Below are 20,033 nucleotides of genomic sequence, written 5' to 3' on the forward strand. Positions count from 1 at the left end.
TACATGCAGAAGGACCGTGGTTCGGATCCTGGCATCCATATGGTCCCCCGAGCTTGCCAGGAGCGATTTCTCACTGTAGAGCCAGGAGTAACCCGAGTGCTGCTGGTGTGACCCCCCCCCCCAAAAAAAAAACCCAAAAATGTAGCTTAGGTAACTGTGATATTCAGCTTGGTCCTATGGAATCATATTCAGTATGGTCCTATGGAATCATTGCTTAGGCCCATAAGCCTCCAGGGTCACACCTGGTGATGCTAAACAGTGTTGGTGGTGGGGAACCCCCATGTGGTTACTGGATTTCAAACGCAGGGCCTAACACATAAAGACTGTGTTCTAACCCTTTGAGCTAACTTCCTTTATTAACCTTTCCATTTTATGATTTTGGGGGGCTATACTTGACAGTACTCAGGGCTTATTCCTAGCTCTGTACTCTACATAGAGATCACTCTTGGTGGGCCTGGGAGATCATCTGGGGTGCGGAGGATTCAAACTTGATCTAATACAATAGCTCTTTGGTCCTGATCCCTTAGGGTTTTATTTTTTAAGGGAATGCCCACATTTTATTTCTGAGAATGCTTATATTCTAAGTAAAACTAGCCTGTTCTGTAGGGTTTAAATCTTTTTGTAGTGTTGATTTTTGGTGGTGGTGGTTGGGTCACCAGGTAGCACTCAGAGGTTACTCCTGGTTCTGTGCTCAGAAATCGCTCCTGGCAGGCTCAGGGGAGGATACAGCCGAGGATTGAAGTTGGATTGGCTGCCTGCAAGGCAAATGTCATCCCTGCTGTGCTATCACTCCAGCCCCTGTAGTGTTACTGAAATGTTTCCTTTAGCTTTTGTCTTAACAAACCCCAAAGTGGATGACCACAATCTGGCATATTCTCCCTGGTGTGAAAGAACTCACATAGCCAACTGAGGGAGCCTCCAAAGACCTTCAGGCTTCTAGACTCTTCCTTCTTTCACTTTCAGGTAAGCATCCCCTTCCCTTTTACTTTCATGATAGCAGCATGCAAGCCCACAGATGTAGAAATTGCGGAGTAACCAATCTGGTAGTCTCACAGTTTGTTGCTGAAAACCAGAGATTTCACACTTGGCTATAACTACAGTTCCTGCAGGGAAAAGTTTCCTATCAATATTCTGAACCAGGTCAATCAGCGCCAAGCCAGAGAGGGAAAAAAATCCTCATCTATGCTGTCTTGTTCCAAAAATATGTTTTCAAGTAAGCAGTTGATCTGTGAGTGATCTGGCAGCCGTAGACTTGCTCTATCACGGAGAGCTTCCTCACAGGGAAGAGATTAGTGCAGAGGCTTCACTTTCTTGGGAGTGTTTTTGTTGAGATTAATGGCATTTAGAAACATCCTGCCACAGTAGACCTCTTCCACTGTCACCCCGGAGGAAGTGGGTCACATAGAATTTGATAAGCTTGTGCTGTATGCTTGAATCTAGTTTCTCCATAGGCTGGGTCCTAATGTAGAATACACAATGTTTGGTAGGATTCTGGACCTTTAAGAACAACTTCTGCTTACCTCTGGCATCATCTCCCGGGGTGACCTTGTAGATTTGGGCTCTTCCAAGAAGGGAGTTGACAGAGGACCCAATTGAAGTTCAGTCCTTGGCTTGATGACTGGAAGCTTACATTGTCATTCAAAAGTATCTGAATAGGAACACACTGGTTTAGAAAGTCTCCAGATAAGGGGGCTGGAGAGATAGCACAGCGATAGGGCGTTTGCCTTGCAGCCAAGCCAGGATGGATGGTGGTTCAAATCCTGGCATCCCATATGGTCCCCCAGCCTGCCAGGATCAATTTCTGAGTGCAGAGCCAGGAATAACCTCTGAGCGCTGCTAGGTGTGACCCAAAAAAGCAAAAACAAAACATAAAACAAGAAAGTCCAGATAAAAGCTCGAGAATCAATTTATTGTCTTATCATCCGGTGGATTTTGATAGTAAAGTTTTGAGCGCTCATCATCCTATATGAACCTTCTGTGTCTATTCTACTGAGCCCTGTATTGGTTGCTGGAAGCTCCTTGAAGTGGCCAAGTCCATGTTAGTAAGTTTACAAGCCTCTAGGCCTCGTTTGGCTTTGCTGGTCAGCACCCCATCTGTTGCATGATGGCTCAAGTGGAGCAATGAGCAGATGCAAAGGAAAAGTCTGCAGGGAATACTAACTCTGGGGTTTCCAACTGAACTGGGTTGAATTTTGTCTTTGGAGACTTTCTCCATTTTCCTTACAAGAATCCAAAGCCAGATGGGTATCCTGGTTGTGCTGCTACATTTTGTCTTAAGCTTGCACTGAGTCAAAGGAGGCTTTGTAGAAAGGTGTAGACCTAAGCTGTGAACATCTTAAAGTCTCCCACAATTTTTGTGCTGGGGGCCCTGGATCTTTTTTTTTGGGGGGGGGCACACCTGGTGACGCTCAGGTGTTATTCCTGGCTATGCACTCAGAAATCACCCCTGGCTGGCTTGGTGGACCATATGGGATGTCAGGGATCGAACCAAGGTCCATCCTGGGTCAGCTGCATGCAAGGCAAATGCCCTACCGCTGTGCTATTGCTCTGGCCCTGGATCTTGTTGCAACATACCCCAAATAGTTAAATCACCTCAAAAATCTTCAGTTTATCATTTGGCTCTGAAGGAAATCTGCTTGCAAACAGAGTATGCTGGAAGTCCTGGCTCCTAGGGATCTACTTTTAGTTTGTGGTAACCCACAATTTTCTGTTTTCATCTTCACGCATAGGAAAAGCCAATGACATGGGAGAGATAATCTTCTTGACGTCCCAAGCTCCAGAAGACCTTGCATTATTTTTAGCCACTGGGCTTCAAATGCATCTTTGCTTTGATCTACAGTAGTCATTCATCTTTGTCATCAGAACTAGGAGGGCAGTGTAAGGAGCCTGAAACATTCATGCTCAAATCTAGTGCTTCTTTTTGTGTGCAGTCGGTGAGGGCTGCACTCCAGGAGACGTGGCCTGGCTCAGCCTCAGGCTTGGAGCTGTGTGAAAAGAACTTGTGTTGACAACCTGGGATTTCTTTGACCTTTGCTCCATGGCTAGAATTCATGAGTACTTTCATTCACACATCTGGTATCTCTTTTGGTCCTTACAAATCCAGGCTCCTGCACAAAGCTGGGAAGTCAGGCAGGAGGAGTTGTACTCTGGCCAGCGGCTGGGGTGCCAACATTTGAGTGAAGAGGAAGGACAGGATTTTCTTCTCAGGATTTCTCTTCTATGATGTTGGCCACCTGCTGACAGATGACTGGACGAGATGGAATTCTCAGTTCCTGTAGGGAACCGAATGTGACCTCAGACATGCTGGATAGGTTGTCTAGAATAGAAACCTTTCTCCGGCCTTTCCTGGAGAAGTTTCCTGGTCAGGTTCTCACAGGATGGCATCTCCTTAGGAAGCTCATCCATTTTATTTTCTTTTTCAAAAGCTATTGGCTTTTTTCCATGTATTGTCTTCATTTACCCACTGTTCATGTCTTCTCTATTGACTGTGTTTTTTTGGCTTTTATTTTTTCAAATAACAATTCTGAGTCTCTTCTGAAGCTTCTCGCAATACATAACCTGCTAGACATCAGCGCTGGCTGCTGAAGATGGGGGTGGGGGGCCTATAGAATGCCCAGTAGAAATAATCACCAATAGCCGTTGGTTCTTTTGTTGTTGTTGTCTTTTGGGCCTCACCTGGTGACGCTCAGGGGTTACTCCTGGCTATGCGCTCAGAAATAGCTCCTGGCTTGGGGGACCATATGGGACACCAGGGGATGGAACCACGGTTCATCCTAGGTTAGCACTTGCAAGGCAGACGCCTTACCTCTAATGCCACCGTTCTCGCCCCCTTTGGTTCTTTTATTGACTCTGCATCACAAGCTAAAGATGAAATCTCAGTTAGTTCTGAGTCCTGATTCTAGAGCAGTGGGTTATAGTTTCTGGATTTGACTTTGATAGGCTACTGTTTGGAAAAAAAAAACAGAGTACTGTGCAGAGGTGCTAAGGTCCTGGCTTGAACTGGCAAACAGGCTTTGGCAAGGTGTGTTGGAAATAACCAGTACTGTTGCTGCAATAGCTCCCATGGTTGTGGGCTTTTATTTTGGGCCACACTCTGCGGTGCTCAGGGGTTACTCCTGACTCTGCACTCAGAAATTGCTACTGGAAGGCTCAGGGGAACCATATTGGATGCCGGGAATTGAACAAGGTCCATCTTGGGCTGGCCGTGTACAAGGCAAATGCTCTACTGTTGTGCTCCCACCCTTCTGCCTGGATTTAAATTCCTCTCCAGGAGATAGTACTGGTGTGCTGTGGCTGCTACCCTGGCCTTTCAGATGCCCTACCCAGGCTAGTTATAGAGATGACACGGTCAAATTCCACAGTTGTATAGAAAACAAACAAAACCTGGTGGTGGTCGCTTTACATTCAGCAAATTAAAAACTTTTTTTTCAAGGCCACACCTGATGATGCTCCGGGGTTACTCCTGGCTCTGCACTCAGGTATTAACCCTGGTGGTGCTTGGGATAATTTATGGAATACTGGGGATCCATCACAGAGTCTGTCTTGTGCAAGGCAGGTGCCCTACTTGCTGTACTATGGTATCAGCTGCATTTATTGAGCAAATTTATTATTATTTTTATTTTGGTTTTTGGCCACACCTGGTGATGCTCAGGGGTTACTCCTGGCTATGCACTCAGAAATTGCTCCTGGTTTGGGGACACCAGGATCGAACTGAGGTCTGTTCTGGATCAGCCATGCAGAAAGGCAAACACCTTGCTGCTGTGCTATTGCTCTGGCCCCTTACTGAATGAATTTTAAATAACTGATAAATCTAGAGTAATTGTATTTTTTTATCTAAAAATTCAATTTCTTTATTAGGGACTGAAGTAAAATGAAGATCCTTAAGCCCAGGAAGAGTGATCCCTAAGTCAGGGATAAACCCTGAGCACTACAGGGTGTGGTCCCACAAACATAAAAGAAGCTACTATGTACATATAAGATCTTTATCTCTTGTACAGCAAAATAAAAATGGTAAAAGCATTAGGCAATATTGTTACCAAACCTCAATACCAAGATGTTTACCAGTCTCTCTATGAATATGCTAGAACTATGTTAAAAACCATATTCAGAATTAAGAAAGTTGAAACAGTGGCACACTTTTTTTCAAGTATACAATTTATTTGTATTTACAATACCCTATAAAAATGTAAATTTAGAAATTTTAATTTTATTAGAACCAAACAAAAAGTTAAAGCACAGAAAAGAAATTCATAATAATCAAGTATTCACTCGATCAGTTGTGAAGGGAAGGAAGGAAAGGTGCATGGTCAGTAGATTATGGCAGAGGGAAGCTAGGTTACATCACTGGGGAACAGCTGGTGGAGCTTGGGGCCACAGAGGGGAAAGAAATGGGAGATGGAGAACTAGGACAGCTGGTTAGAACGGAGGGGTTGACTGTTGTACAATCCGTATGTGTGCAAAATGTCTTCTTCAGTTTAAATAGAACTTGTCCCCTCTGCTACATTCGAAAAGGCGAGCACAGCAAAAGAGTTATCAGGATAGTCGTGTAAAATTAGTTACGATTTCTTTTTCTTGAAGGCTGGAATCACTAGGGATCAAAGTCCTACATCCTGGTTGATTGCTGAATGGAAGAGGGGTTAAGGAAAAAGGATCAGAGCAAGCTGCCCCTGCCGGGAATCCAACCCAGGCCCCAGGCTTGCCCGGAACGGGGCTTGGGTGAGATAAAGTAGCAGCGACAATGGTTCCGCCATGGTGCGGTGGAGACGGGCGGGCCAAGCACGCCAAAGTAGCTTCCAAGGCTACGCTTGGAGATATCTGTCCATGCCACCTCCAAAAAAGGGGGTGGGGGGAGGAGGGGGCGGGAAGAGGAGGAAAAGCATGGCTTACTGAAGTCTGAGGAAGACAGAGCAAAGTGTGCAAAAGCTACACCGTGGAAGCAGGATCGCCTTGGGCAATCTTGTCCGAATTAGAGGAGACAGAATCAACAATACCTCGTACTTGTAGCAGGACGATGACATAACCGTGTGCTGTCTCCATTGAGGTGGAGAAACATAGGTGGGGCAGGAAGGGAAACGACTTCTCTGTCTAGAGCTGGGCAGCAGCCAATGAAAAGTGTCACTTTTATTAAATGTGCTGCATACCCTGTATTAATAGTAAAACAAGTAGAACCCACCAAATTACAAGATGGACTAAAAATAGTTAAAAAAAATACATCAGCTGGTTTTGAGTTTCAAGAGGAAGGGGGTGTGTGTCAACTAAGTCGTTTTCAATCTAAAACTGATTCTTTAAAGGATCTGCTGGATACCACATAAACTTATGTATAGGGGCACACACATACATACATATACTGGGTATATATGTATATATGCGTATTTCTATTTCATGGCTCTCCTATCATCATCTGAATATTAATATGGGGCAGTTAAGACTTCAATAGGATGAGAGAAGGAGTCCTTTTGGCAGGCTACAATCTACTCTCAACTGGAGTAGTGATGGTAGGATCAAGGGAGAGATTATATTTGTGTCTCTAGGGCAAAACCAACCCTGCAAAATTGGGAAGAATTTAGTCAAAGTAGGACATGCAGAAGTGTAACACAGTAGGTAAGAAGAAACCAGCAGAAGTATCACCCAGCCACCTTTCTCAGAGCTGTGGGCAGGCCCACCTGACCCCGAGAGCGTCTCTCGAACAGACATCAGCCCCACAGACGCTTTGGGGAATCAGCGACCTTCCCTCCCGCATTAAAAAACACGCCATGGTGATGGCAGCAGTGCAGGTGACAGCCAAAAGGAGGTACAGGAAACATCCGAAGATCTCTTTATCGGATCCCCTGAACTAGCCTATGGGTATGAAAAAAAAAAGAAACCTTTTTTACATTATGAATCAATGTACGTTAGCATTAAAATGACGGCTTTCAGTGAATTCTCATGCAAGGAAACAGTGATGTTCCCACTCTCCTCTTAGCATTCAATGAACCAAGACGGTTTTGCTAGATTCTTGGCTTTATGCACAGAGACCCCTCCTGGCAATGTTGGAGATGGAACCATGGTTGGCTGCATTCAAGGCAAGTGCCCTAGAGACTGTACTATCTTTCAAGCCCTGAGGTTCAGTGCTATGTACGTAGCAGAGATTCACATTTAAGAGAAATCATTGATGTCGCCTGCCAAATTCAGTTTTCGTTTTGTTAGGGGGCCACATACAGAAATGCTCAGGGGTTATTCCTGGCTCTGCGTTCAGGAATTACTCCTGCAGGTGTGCAGGGGACCATATGAGATATTGGAAATTGAAACTGGGTTAGCTGCAGGCAAGGCAAGCTGTTCTACTGCTCTGGGCCCAAATTTAGTTTTATATGCCCTTAATTACTCATAATATTTTTGGGAGGGGGATGGGACTACAGCTAGTCTATAGGACCATACAGGATGCTGGAGATCGAATCCAGGTGAGTTGCTTGCATGTGCCCTACCAGTACTGTACTATTGTGGTGGTCCCTTGTTCATAACTCTATAACCTAAAATATCAACTCGTTGCAGTATGAAACTTTACTCTTGTAAACTTACTGCAGTTTTGTCTCCAACAAGTTCAGTTTCTGTCGGTCAACATAGCGAGAAAAGAGTGATACTAGGTTTGTGGGTATTGAGATTGGCTTGGCCAGGGCTGCTTGGGGAATCCGTAGAAGTTCTCGGGTCGCCATGAACATGACCTCCGTCCTGAAAGGAAAAAAATAAACAAGAGTTGCAATTTGAGGTAAAGAATATAAAGGATGTTAATAGAAATTCATCACATGAGATGCTGTATCTGGACTGACCACTGGCTGCTGTGTTCTGGAGCAGGTTCCGAACTTTGTAGGTCTTCCCCACGGCTCAGGATGACAAGGAGCAGTGACAGGCCAAACTGCAAAAGAGGACAGAGGGGGATCAAACTCAGAATGGTGCGCACTGAACTCTGGCACCCCCACTGGTTGAGGGACAGTATCATTGGACAGAAATAGTAGCACATCAAAATGATAAGACAGCCGGGTTTTTCTCTGAAACTGGGTAATCATATCACCATCTCTTTCTTCTGGTTCTATTTTGGTTTAGTCATTGTCAAGAAAAACTCAGTTCTCCCACTCCACCAGGAGACAGAAAGAGGCTGTTTTCTCTGTTAGAGACTATTTAAGACTGAGTGTTTCTCCTATTTTCCAGAATAGAGGTGGATTAAAAAAGAGAGCTAAAGATACAGTTTGATACAGGATGGTGATGCTCCTGAAATAGATTAAAAAAACAAAACAATAAGCAGAGTAAGACATTTTAAACTTAAAGAAAACAGATGTCAAGGCTTATGGGAAAATACAGAGGTACTAAAAAGATCAGAGTGTGAAAAAATTTACTTAGAAGAAAAAAGATCTGGGGATGGGGGTGCAGGCTGGAGATACAGTATGGAGTGATTGCAGCATATAGCTGACCCTAGCTTGAGTGCTAGAATTGCATGATCTCCCCAGAGACCACACTGCCAGTTGTGGGCCAAACACCTGACCACTCCCCAAATTAAAAATAACCATTAAGGGGCAGGAGAGATAGCACAGTGGTATTTGCCTTGCAAGCAGCCGATCCAGGACCTAAGGTGGTTGGTTCAAATCCTGGTGTCTCATATGGTCCCCCGTGCCTGCCAGGAGCTATTTCTGAGTAGACAGCCAGGAGTAACCTCTGAGCACCGCCGGGTGTGGCCCAAAAACCAAAAATAAATAAATAAATAAATAACCTTTAATAATTAAAAAAGATACACCTATGGCTGGGGAAATAACACAGGGACAAAGGTGCACATTGCATGGTTCTATGACCATCTGTGGGTACAGCTGTGCAGGATCCCAAGCAGCGAGGCCAGGCTGCCCTGGTGGTCCTTGGCACTAAAGGGCTTGAGTAGTACCTGCAACCTCAGGTTCTAGTATTGAGTCATCTAGTCCCTGAGGTCAAGTTGCCTAGAAAGGCCAATGGAATTCCTGAGTTCCATTTGGGAGGTCCCATTCCCAAAAAAACCAACCAACCAACCAACCAACCAACCGCAACCAAAAACCTAGGACAAACAGCCCCACACAGGATGTTGATATCAAGTTAAAAAAATGGACAGGTTAATATCCATCTTGTATTGTGACCTTGATACTGCCCTACAAAGCTCATTTCTAATCTTTTACTGCCTCAGTCCCAACCCTTATTTCCCCCCATCTTCTCATGTAGGTGCAGCTCATGACATGAAGCTCACCACATAGAGTGATGAGTGCAGTTAGAGAAATAACTACACTGAAAACTATCAACAATGTGAATGAATGAGGGAAGTAGAAAGCCTGTCTTGAGTACAGGTTTGGGTGGGGTGGGGAGGAGGGAGATCTGGGAAATTGGTGGTGGGAATCTTGCACTGGTGAAGGGGGTGTGTTCTTTACATGACTGTTATCATACAACTACAATCATATTTGTAATCACGGTGTTTAAATAAAGATAATTAAAAAAAAGAATGGACAGGGAAAAAGCACAAAGGACTCGAGAGGAGGGAGAGAAAGGAGAGAGAAAAAAGGAAAAAAAAAAACCACAATGACATGTCTAATGACCACACAGGGCTGGAAATGTACTCAGAGGAAAAGCACATGATTTATGTATGTGAAGCTCAATGTAAATACAGTAAAAATGAAAAGAGAGGGGCCGGGCGGTGGCGCTAAAGGTAAGGTGCCTGCCTTGCCTGCGCTAGCCTTGAACGGACCTCGGTTCGATCCCCCGGTGTCCCATATGGTCCCCCAAGCCAGGAGCGACTTCTGAGCGCATAGCCAGGAGTAACCCCTGAGCGTTACCGGGTGTGGCCCAAAAACCAAAAACCAAAAACAAACAAACAAACAAAAAAAAAAAACAAAAATGAAAAGAGAGACAAATCCCAGGATAAAAGTATAAATCGCAGCTGTAGATGATCATAGAAAATACACCTGGGCCCGGAGAGATAGCACAGCAGCGTTTGCCTTGCAAGCAGCCGATCCAGGACCAAGGGTGGTTGGTTCGAATCCCAGTGTCCCATATGGTCCCCCATACCTGCCAGGAGCTATTTCTGAGCAGACAGCCAGGAGTAACCCCTGAGCACCGCTGGGTTGGCCCAAAAACCAAAAAAAAAAAAAAAGAAAAAAAGAAAATACACCTGCCTTTTCACAGAACTTCTCTTCATATTGTTAACAGAAACACACACTGGGCTATATATATAATTTTTTGTCTGAATTCTTATCAGAATAAAAACTCAAAAGTTTTTTTGAGCATTTTGGCTGAATGGCCCAAAACAAAACCCAAACTCAAAGAGCTAAAAAACCCAGAAAGCATGCATCTGGACAATCACGGGCTTATTCCTGGCAGTACAAGGACATTCTATGGGGGTACTCGAGATCGAATCCGGGACAGCCATGTGCAAAGCAAGTGCCTTACTATCTCTCCAACCCTATAACCCCTATGTCATGTCTCCTGGGATGATGTCATCTTTGTGAGCCTTTGAGAAACTGCCTTTAATCGGTCAGGCTTTTGTCAGGTGCAAGGGAGAAAGAGGCCTTTAGCCTGCTTTTTCATTCTACTAGAACAAATGTCTGTTTACCACCAGGCGCTACAGTAAGACCTTGTGCAACAGCGTAGATAATTTCTTAGGAACAAGGTTTGAAGCAAATGACACAATGAAACCAGTTTTATCATAGGCTGTTTGGAATAAAGCTCACACAGCATATCTCTCTATTAAATCACTGCCAAACTTCTGAAGCAAGAATTAGAATACTTTGACTATGAAGCAATTGTCCGGATCATTAATTCATATCCCTGCCCAACTCCAAACTGCTTATTCCAATTTGGGGTCTCGGGTGACTGGAACTTATTCTGCAGCTCAGGGTGTATGGAGTGACCCAGGGCGGGACAGAATGTCCTTACAGGATGTCCTTCCACCACAGGGTTCAACATACTCCTACACTCAGCATGGGGCAACTGAGACATGGCAATGAACCCCACGTATACATGTTTAGGAGGTGGGAGGATGCTAAAGAACTCGGGAAACCACAAAAATACCAGAAAAATTAATTTTTTGTAAATGTTTCACCAACATTCTATAAGGACTTGTGCACTAAATTGTGTACAGTCACTCTCCTCTAAGTAACAGAGGGCTCTGAGGTCAACAGCACCCTCCACAGTGCAGAGAGGGAAACTGGTTCAGCGAAGTGTAATCCTCTCCAGGGACATAAGCCTGGAAAGCTGAAGGCAAGGCGTGCCTGTGGAAATGCTCAGGCATTTGCTTCCTTTTATATTGCTCCCCCAGAGTCTCTGTATAATTAATAAGATGAAAAATGAAGTATGAAATAGGCTACCTCCTATTTATAGTCTTTACACAGAACTTGCTAATTACCAACCTAATAAGCTTCCCCCCTTCTCCTTCCTCAGACTTGGATTTTGTTTTTAGTGACAGTGATAGGAACTGAAAGGTGTTTTCCAGCTTCTCCAATAGGAATGACATCCTTGCCAGGAAGATGAAGAAGTTTTTAGTTAGCATTTCTAAAAATGCTCAAAACAAGGAAGATAATTAACCTAGGCTAACCGGTCTCTCTCTGTCTCTTCTTCATTTTGCTTCTAGGCCACCCAGTGGAGCTCGAGGCTTATTCCTAGCTCCACACCTAGGGAACATTCTTAGTGGGTCAGAGGACCATTAGCACTGGGGATCAAATCTGAGACAGCCATGTGCAGAGCAAAGGCTCTACCACTGTACTATCTCTCCTGTGTAGACAAGGATCACTCTTGGCAGGCTCAGAGGAACAGATGGGATACTGGGGAATCAAACTCGAGTCAGAAATGTGCAAGGTAAGTGCCTTACTATTTGCCTCACATGGAACCTGAATTTTTTTTTATTTTTTATTTTTTGGTTTTTGGGCCACACCCGGTGGTGCTCAGGGTTACTCCTGGCTGTCTGCTCAGAAATAGCTCCTGGCAGGCACGGGGGACCATATGGGACACCGGGATTCGAACCAACCACCTTTGGTCCTGGATCGGCTGCTTGCAAGGCAAACGCCGCTGTGCTATCTCTCCGGGCCCGGAACCTGAATTTTTTAACCATTATGGTCTTGAGCAGCCACAAGCGTGGTGGCCAGTGCAGATGCCAGTAGAGGACAATGGAAGGAGTCCGGATCCCTGACACCGCCGTGGAATCATCTTACCAGACTAATTCTACAGGAGACACGAAATTCTCGTTTGGTGAATGAAACCACCATTATTACTAGTCTCTGTTTCTATGAGTTTAACTCCGGACTAAAGCTGTTCAAACTAGTTGCCTCAGGCACTGTTATTGTTACCATGGAAAGTGCCCAGGTCTGAAAGGCAAAGCCCACCTTGTTCTGGAGCACAGCGGTGAGGTGAGGATTGGAAGGTGCTGGTGCAGCTGCACTCTGAGGTAGGTTCATTAGCTGTTGCAGAAGGCTGGTGACAGTCACTGATGGAAGATGATACAGGAGGAGAGAGAAGGGACTCAGTAAGCAGGGCAGCACCTAGGACCAAAACAAAAGCATTACATTCTGGCTACTTGTAGCGCACCCACTTTCTGGCAGTGGGGGGTATGGACGGAATGAAAGACGATTAGATATCAACTCAGCCACCCTAGGCAAGACCTAAATGGCCAATCAAGTCTAGCTGTCCTCTTACAGTAAATGCTACATTTATCTGCTGAGTATATCTAACAACTCGATTCGCAAAGGGAATGCCCCGATTAGTGTGAACCAAGAGTACAAAATCACTTCTCAAATACACAGCAAGATTCACGATAGAATGCCAGTAATTGTAATTAAGCCTACAAAGACCACAGTGCCTACCATGTGCCAGACAGACATCATGGTCTGAAAAGGAAAAAAGGCAACAGGACAGAATCTTGGGAATGTCAAGGTGAACAGGGAAAAAATTAACAAACTGGTAATATCCATATCTTGTAAGGCAGAATCTACAATGCAAATTCTGAAAATTACAAAATTATCAAGAAGTAGTTTTGGAGTTGTTGTACCTTGTTCTACACCTTTATACTGAGCGTGATGAGGAGCCAAGAACCCAGTTTTTGTGTGTCATTAAAGAAGCTGAGTGACCAGAAACTTAATGCTGAATATAAAGTCAGTCGCTAGCATCGAAATCCAAGGCTGCTTGTCTTTCGTTCTTTGCCAGTAGGTGCAGAATAGAAAGTTCAAATACAGACTTGACTAGGCATAACACATGAAAGGAAATAGTATTTCCAGACACTCAGTGCCTCTGCATGAGAAGGGGGTGGTTGTTGTTCCTTTAAATGGCCTTCAAGGATAGTGTAGACTTCCTCTCTGATCTACTTCAAGTGAAGGGAGTTTTTTTTTAAAAAACAAAACAAAACAAAAACACATTTAGTGATAGCACAGTGGTAGGGTATTTGCCTTGCATGAGGTTGACCCGGAATGGACTGGGGTTCAATTCCCGGCATCCCATATGGTCCACTGAGCCTGCAGGAGCTATTTCTGAGTGCAGAGCTAGGAATAACCTCTGAGCATCGCTGGGTGTGGCCCAAAAACTAAAACAAAAAACAAAAAATACAAAAAAAGGAAAGAAAACATTTTGAGTTAGAGAGAGCTCAATGGGCTAACTCCAGCATGCTTTGGTGGGGGTGGGCTGGGTTTGATCCCTGACACTGCATATGGTCAGTTCAGCACCACCAGAGTGACCTATAAGTACTTCCAGGTGTGACCCAAAGCCAAAAATTTAAGAGTATAATGAGGTCCACATACTCACCAATCAACTTCAATGAAACTGCTAATTGTAAAAATCCTGTCTTATCAATGTTTGATTAATATTTGTGTATCTAACAAAATTTCTTAAATATCACACCTAATAATAATAATTTCCCCCCTTTTTGGGGGGAGGGATGTTTGGGCCATACCTAACAGTAGTCAGATACTACTTCTGCTGTTGTGTGGGAGAGCATATGTGGTCTCCCATATAAATATGGTATGATATTCCCACATATGATATTGGTCTCATGCTTGTCTTGGGTGCATTTGTTAAGTTCTGAAGCAATTTGTGGGGATCACAAATACAGGGAGGATAAAAGCAGCACTGTCGTGCCAGCTTTGGGCTGGGGGCTGAACTTTGGGCCTTGTGCTTGCGGGTTTAAAAGCCTTAAGTTACTAAGCCAGCCCTGGACCCTGGCCCATCTGCTTTTCTTGTGCTATTTAACTGCTGAAGAAACTGGGTCATTTTCCAGAGCCTGGATCTGGCTGACTGCACTTTTGTGGTATCATGTTAACAAGCTTCACTATATGTTTTTTTTTTCCCCATAAAAATTGGTACTTAGGGGCCGGAGTGATAGCACAGTGGTAGGGTGTTTGCCTTGCACGTGGCTGATCCAGAATGGACCTGGGTTTGAACTCAGGAATCCCTTATGGTCTCCCAAACCAGGAGCGATTTCTCAACACATAGCCAGGAGTAACCCCTGAGCACAGCTGGGTGTGGCCCAAACCCCCCAAATTGGTACTTAGAAATAGAGATCTGTTTTTTTTGGGAGAGAGGGAAAAGGAAGGGGCACACCCAGAGGTGTTCAGAGGTCACTGCTGGCTCTGCATGTAGGGGTGACTCTTGGTGGTGCCAGAGATTGAATGGGGAGGAGCTGCAAGCAAAGTAGGTGCCTTATTCCCTTTTCTCCAGCAATAGAGATAGATCAGATTATAGCTCTAATATGAGTGGACAGGAAAGACAAAAAGCCAAATCAACCATAAATAAGAGTTGTGTGCTATCTACCGTGACATGTCAAAAATGCATGTCTTAGCTGGTCTTAATGGGATGAAAATGACTTGTAGGGAAGCAGGTATTGGCATGTTCCCTTCTAAAGTCACTGACTGCTTTTACCAGTAGTACTGATTTGTGTCCACATTAACGTTACTTTTCGCTTAGGAACTAAAAAATGATTTTCTAATCTTAGGGGTATGAACAAAATTCTCTTAGAACTTGTTTTGGGCCACACCCGGCGGCACTCAGGGGTTACTCCTGGCTATCTGCTCAGAAATAGCTCCTGGCAGGCACGGGAGGGGGGGGGACGACGGACACCCGGACGCCGGGATTCGAACCAACCACCTTAGGTCCTGGATCGGCTGCTTGCAAGGCAAACACCTTTGTGCTATCTCTCCAGCCCCAGAACTTCGTAGTTTTAAGATGGTTACTAACTATATTTGATTAGATAATTAACAAGGTCAGGGAAATGCTTGATCTTTTCCTTTTACATACATAGTTTTCAGATTTATGAGTTGCTATTCTAGCAATCTCTGAAGTTGTCTAAATATTTTTAGTATTTTTGTAAACTTATGAAATTAAAAATTATTTGAATATATTCACTTCCATTTTTCTCAGGACCTAGACAGATTCCCTTCAATTTGATTTATGAATCTTATTGGGGGGTTGGTTCGTTTTTGGGCCGCACTCAGCGATTCTAGGGGTTACTTATGGCTCTGACCTCAGGAATCACTCCTTTTTTTTGGTTTTTGGGTCACACCTGGTAGCGCTCAGGGGTTACTCCTGGCTCTATGCTCAGAAATTGCTTCTGGCAGGCTCAGGGGACATTTTGGAATACCGGGATTCGAATCACCGACCTTTTGCATGCAAGGCAAACTCCTTTCCTCCATGCTATCTCTGGCCCCCAGGAATCACTCTTGGCAAGCTTGGGGGACCATATGGGATTCTGGGAATTGAACCTGGTTAGCCACATGCAAGGCAAATGCCCTACCCATTTTACCATCGCTCAGGCCCCAATTTATGTATCTTTTACACAGCTATGCTATTATAGCTATCCTTTTAGCTTCTCTGCTATCTGGCCTCAGATATTTATTTCAGGATTATTACTGTACACATATTAAGCTTCAGCTATTATTTCAGGAAGAAGTTATTTATAGATGTGATCTGTTACTCTTCAGTACATATAAATAACAACTTAGACTCTATATTTAACCAAGTTTATCCCCTGGCAGAGAAGGTTCATGAAAGGAGGAACTTGTGAAGGCCTAGTTCCTTGTGTCAAAAACTAGATAAGATTATTCCTAGGACAGAAGAAACACTGCCTGATGTACAAAATTTTCAATAAATATTTTTGATGGGATAAATTTCTCCCAGAAGTGTTAATTTCTCTGAGATTAGCAAGTGTCCATATCATTGCCTACAATTTATAGTCTTAGCTTCCATTTTCTAGAACGATCTTCAATTCTTATTTATTTATTTTGGTTTTTTGGGTCACACCCAGCAGCACTCAGGTGTTACTCCTGGCAGGCTCAGGGTACCATATGGGATGCCAGGAATTGAACCACTATCCTTCTGCATGCAAGGCAAATGCTCTATCTCCATACTATCTCTGCGGCCCTGATCCTCAACTCTTTAAACTCTCTTATAACCCATTTTTCATTCCTGAAAAACATTACACTTTTTCTGATGATGAGGCCTATACCACTCACTTGTTTATTATTCGAACAGATACTACTATTTCAAGTAGGCTCTTTTTAACTCTCACTACTTTTGAAGAGATTGTTTTCAACTGAATCAAGCCATGCCAATTATCTTAGCATTGGTTTGTTTCTGAAGGCTACTACCACATTATTATTCAACTTATAGTCTACTATATGTTCATTCTCATAAAGTTTATTATTCTAAATCTCTCACTAGCAAAAGCCTAAATCCTGACAATTTCTTGTTTTGAACTTGCATCTATTCTAAATTTTGTTAATCAAGAAATAATGAGCAGAAAGCAGTTCTAACTATGCACAAATTAGATAATCACATTCAGAACTCTACTCTATATTAGATGATAAAATTTTTTAAAAATCACTATACTAGAGACCGGAGAGATAGCATGGAGGTAAGGATGGTGGTTCAAATCCTGGCATCCCATATGGTCCCCTGTGCCTGCCAGGGGCGATTTCTGAGCATAGAGCCAGGAGTAAACTCTGAACACTACCGGCTGTGACCTAAAAGCCAAAATAAATAAATAAATAAATAAAAAATAAAAAATCACTATACTACTAATAAAATAAAATAAAGTAAAATAAAAATAAAAACACTATACTCTTCAGACCCAAGCTGCAACAATCTAAACTTAAAATGGGCCTGTTACACTGGCAGGCTATAGGATGCATGCTGGGAATTTTGGTGGAGGGAGGTCAACACTGGTGGTGGGAAAGGCCTAATCACTGCCACTGTATGCCTGAAATTCAACTGTGAAGGACTTTGTAATTTCACAATGGTTATAATAAAATAAAAGTTTGGGCTGGAGAGATAGCATGGAGGTAGGGTGTTTGCCTTGCATGCAGAAGGAAGGTAGTTCATATCCTGGCATCCCATATGGTCCCCCGTGCCTGCCAGGGGCGACTTCTGAGTGTAGAGCCAGGAGTAACTGCTGACTGCCGGTGTGACCCAAAAACCAAAAAGACCCCCCCCCAAAAAAAGTTTTTGGGTCACACTCAGCAGCTCTCAGGGGTTACTCCTGGCTCTACGCTCAAAAATTGCTCCCAGCAGGATCAGGATTGAACCCGGGTCAGCCTTGTGCAAGGCAAATGCCCTATCTGCTGTGCTCTCCTCTGGTACACATTTTGACTTTTTTAGATATACAAAAGCCTTCATTTTTTTTCTCTGAAAAATGTTTATGACTGAATTATCTGCTTCCCAAGCAATTCTATAATAACACAGTTTCATGGGAATATTGCTTTCATCATGTAAAGAAACATGGTCTGTTAGACCAAAATCTAGGATTGGATCCAGAGTGATATTACAGCAGGTGCAGTGTTTGCTGTGCAAGCAGCTGACCTCAAGTTTGATCCTCAACATTTCATATCCCTGAGCACTGCCAGGACTGATTCTTATGTACTGAGCCAGGAATAACACCTGAGCACCAACAGGTGTGGCCCAATCACAAACAAGACAAAACAAACAAACAGGACAGGCCTGGAATAGATACATGCTTTGCTTGATATCAACAAATTAATATCCAAGAAGGCAGAGAGAAAGACAAGATAGCTGAATTCCAGAAAACTTATCAACTAGGAAGGCCCTGAGGTAGGATATCCCACAGGACATGGGGCAGATCACCTCATCTTGTGCGTCCTTCTTGATAAGGAAAGGGAGGTTTCTGGCTGTTGTCATGAGAATGTCAGCTGCTTGTTCTGTGGAGAGGAAAGGGAGAATGCGGGCAACCATTCTCTTCCCTTTTCTGATGCACATGATCTGTACAAAATGTTCATCGCTTGGCCTGTGGGGGAAGAAAAACACAAGCTTAGGGGTGGGAGAGATAGCATGGAGGTAGGGCGTTAGCCTTGCATGCAGAAGGACGGTGGTTCGAATCCCGGCATCCCATATGGTCCCCCTGCCTGCCAGGAGCGATTTCTGAGCATAGAGCCAGGAGTAAGCCCTGAGTGCTGCTGGGTGTGACCCAAAAACCAAAACCAAAACCAAAACCAAAACCAAAAAAAAAAAAAAAAAAAAGAAAGAAAAAGAAAACCACAAGTTTAGGTGAGCACATTACAACGAGCTACTCTGCAATGATCTACACAGCACTAATAGCAAAATGTACTTCTCAAACTTTCAGCCAAGCCACAGAAAGTAATTTCTTAGGTTTCACAAGTATAAAAACTGTAATTTACTAGTTTTGTTTTAAAGAAAGCAGTCAGGCACTAGAGTAATAGCATGGTGGATAGCATGGAGAATGCTTTGCATGCGGATGACCAGGGTTCGATCCCCAGCGTCCCATATGGCCACCCCAGCCTGCCAATAGTGATTTCTGAGTGCAGAGCCAGGAGTAACCTGAGTGCCACCGGGAGTGACACCACCTCAGAAAAAATAAAGTGCCTAGAATATGGCTTTGTTACTACTTGTTTTCACACAACAGTTATATGTGGTTACTTTCCCATGTCAACATATAAACAAACTTTTATTTTTCAAAATGTTCACAATTAATATTTTTTAAAATTTCTTTTGGGTCACACCAAGCAGCATTCAGGCCTTACCTGGCTTTGTGCTCAGAAATCACTTCTGGCAGGCTTAGGGGACAACTGGGATGCTGGGGGTAGAACATGGGTCAACGGCATGCAAGGCAAATGCCCTATCTGCTGTGCTATCGCTCTGGCCTCTCACAACTAAATTTTACTGAGTCAGGCATTTTTCAGATATCTTTTTGCTGCTGAGCTGGTTATTGCTCATGTCAGCTTATCTCAGCAGGTCATGTGCTCTACCGCTTGAGCCACATATCCAGCCCCATTACATACCTTCAACTAGTCACAGAACAGTTCTTTTTTTTTTTTTTTTTGGTTTTTGGGCCACACCCATTTGACGCTCAGGGGTTACTCCTGGCTATGTGCTCAGAAATGCCCCCGGCTTGGGGGGACCATATGGGACACCGGGGGATCGAACCGCAGTCCGTTCCTTGGCTAGCGCTTGCAAGGCGGACACCTTACCTCTAGCGCCACCTTCCCAGCCCCCACAGAACATTTCAAGCTCCATAAAGCTCTTCCCTCTGAGCTGAGCTCCAGAACAGTTAGTTTAGAAAAATGCTTAAGTTCCTGTTCTGTTTTTTTTTTTGTATGTCCTAGCTTAGTATAATCAACTCTTTTTAAAGACTGAATGGAAGACATATTCCTCTCTTTTCTTGTAATTATATTAACACTTGGCGTTTACAGAATGCTTCCTAGTAGCAATATTCTGTCCCAGATACCAAGTGGGAGAAGGATGAGAGGTAAAGAGAGAAAAAGGTGTCTTAGGGAACTTAGTTTTCATAGGAAGACTACATTTTATCACAGGAATCTTTCAAAACACAAACAACATCCATCTTTCTAGGAGAGAAAATACCTAAAAGATGGTATGGCTGAGCATGCTAGTAGGCAAAAACAGGGGGAAAAATATCAAGAAAAAAAAAAAATGTTGGCGGGGCCGGGCGGTGGCGCTAGAGGTAAGGTGCCTGCCTTGCCTGCGCTAGCCTAGGACGGACCGTGGTTCGATCCCCCGGTGTCCCATATGGTCCCCCAAGCCAGGAGCGA

General features: G+C 43.9%; 1 protein-coding gene across 1 annotated transcript in view; it reads right to left on the reverse strand.

Annotated features, from left to right (window-relative positions):
- Window positions 1–5,136: 5,136 nt before the first annotated feature.
- PATL1 (PAT1 homolog 1, processing body mRNA decay factor) overlaps window positions 5,137–20,033 on the reverse strand; it is a 42,295-nt gene continuing 27,398 nt past the window's right edge. The window contains exons 15-19 of the mRNA XM_049779607.1: window positions 18,094–18,253; window positions 12,357–12,512; window positions 7,803–7,888; window positions 7,555–7,704; window positions 5,137–6,837 (exon numbers count right to left, since the gene is read on the reverse strand). Of these exons, the coding sequence (XP_049635564.1) occupies window positions 6,816–6,837; window positions 7,555–7,704; window positions 7,803–7,888; window positions 12,357–12,512; window positions 18,094–18,253 (574 nt within the window). The 3' untranslated portion in view covers window positions 5,137–6,815. The remainder of the gene's footprint in view (window positions 6,838–7,554; window positions 7,705–7,802; window positions 7,889–12,356; window positions 12,513–18,093; window positions 18,254–20,033) is intronic.

This window comes from Suncus etruscus, chromosome 9 (assembly GCF_024139225.1).
Source record: "Suncus etruscus isolate mSunEtr1 chromosome 9, mSunEtr1.pri.cur, whole genome shotgun sequence".
Taxonomy (NCBI): domain Eukaryota; kingdom Metazoa; phylum Chordata; class Mammalia; order Eulipotyphla; family Soricidae; genus Suncus; species Suncus etruscus.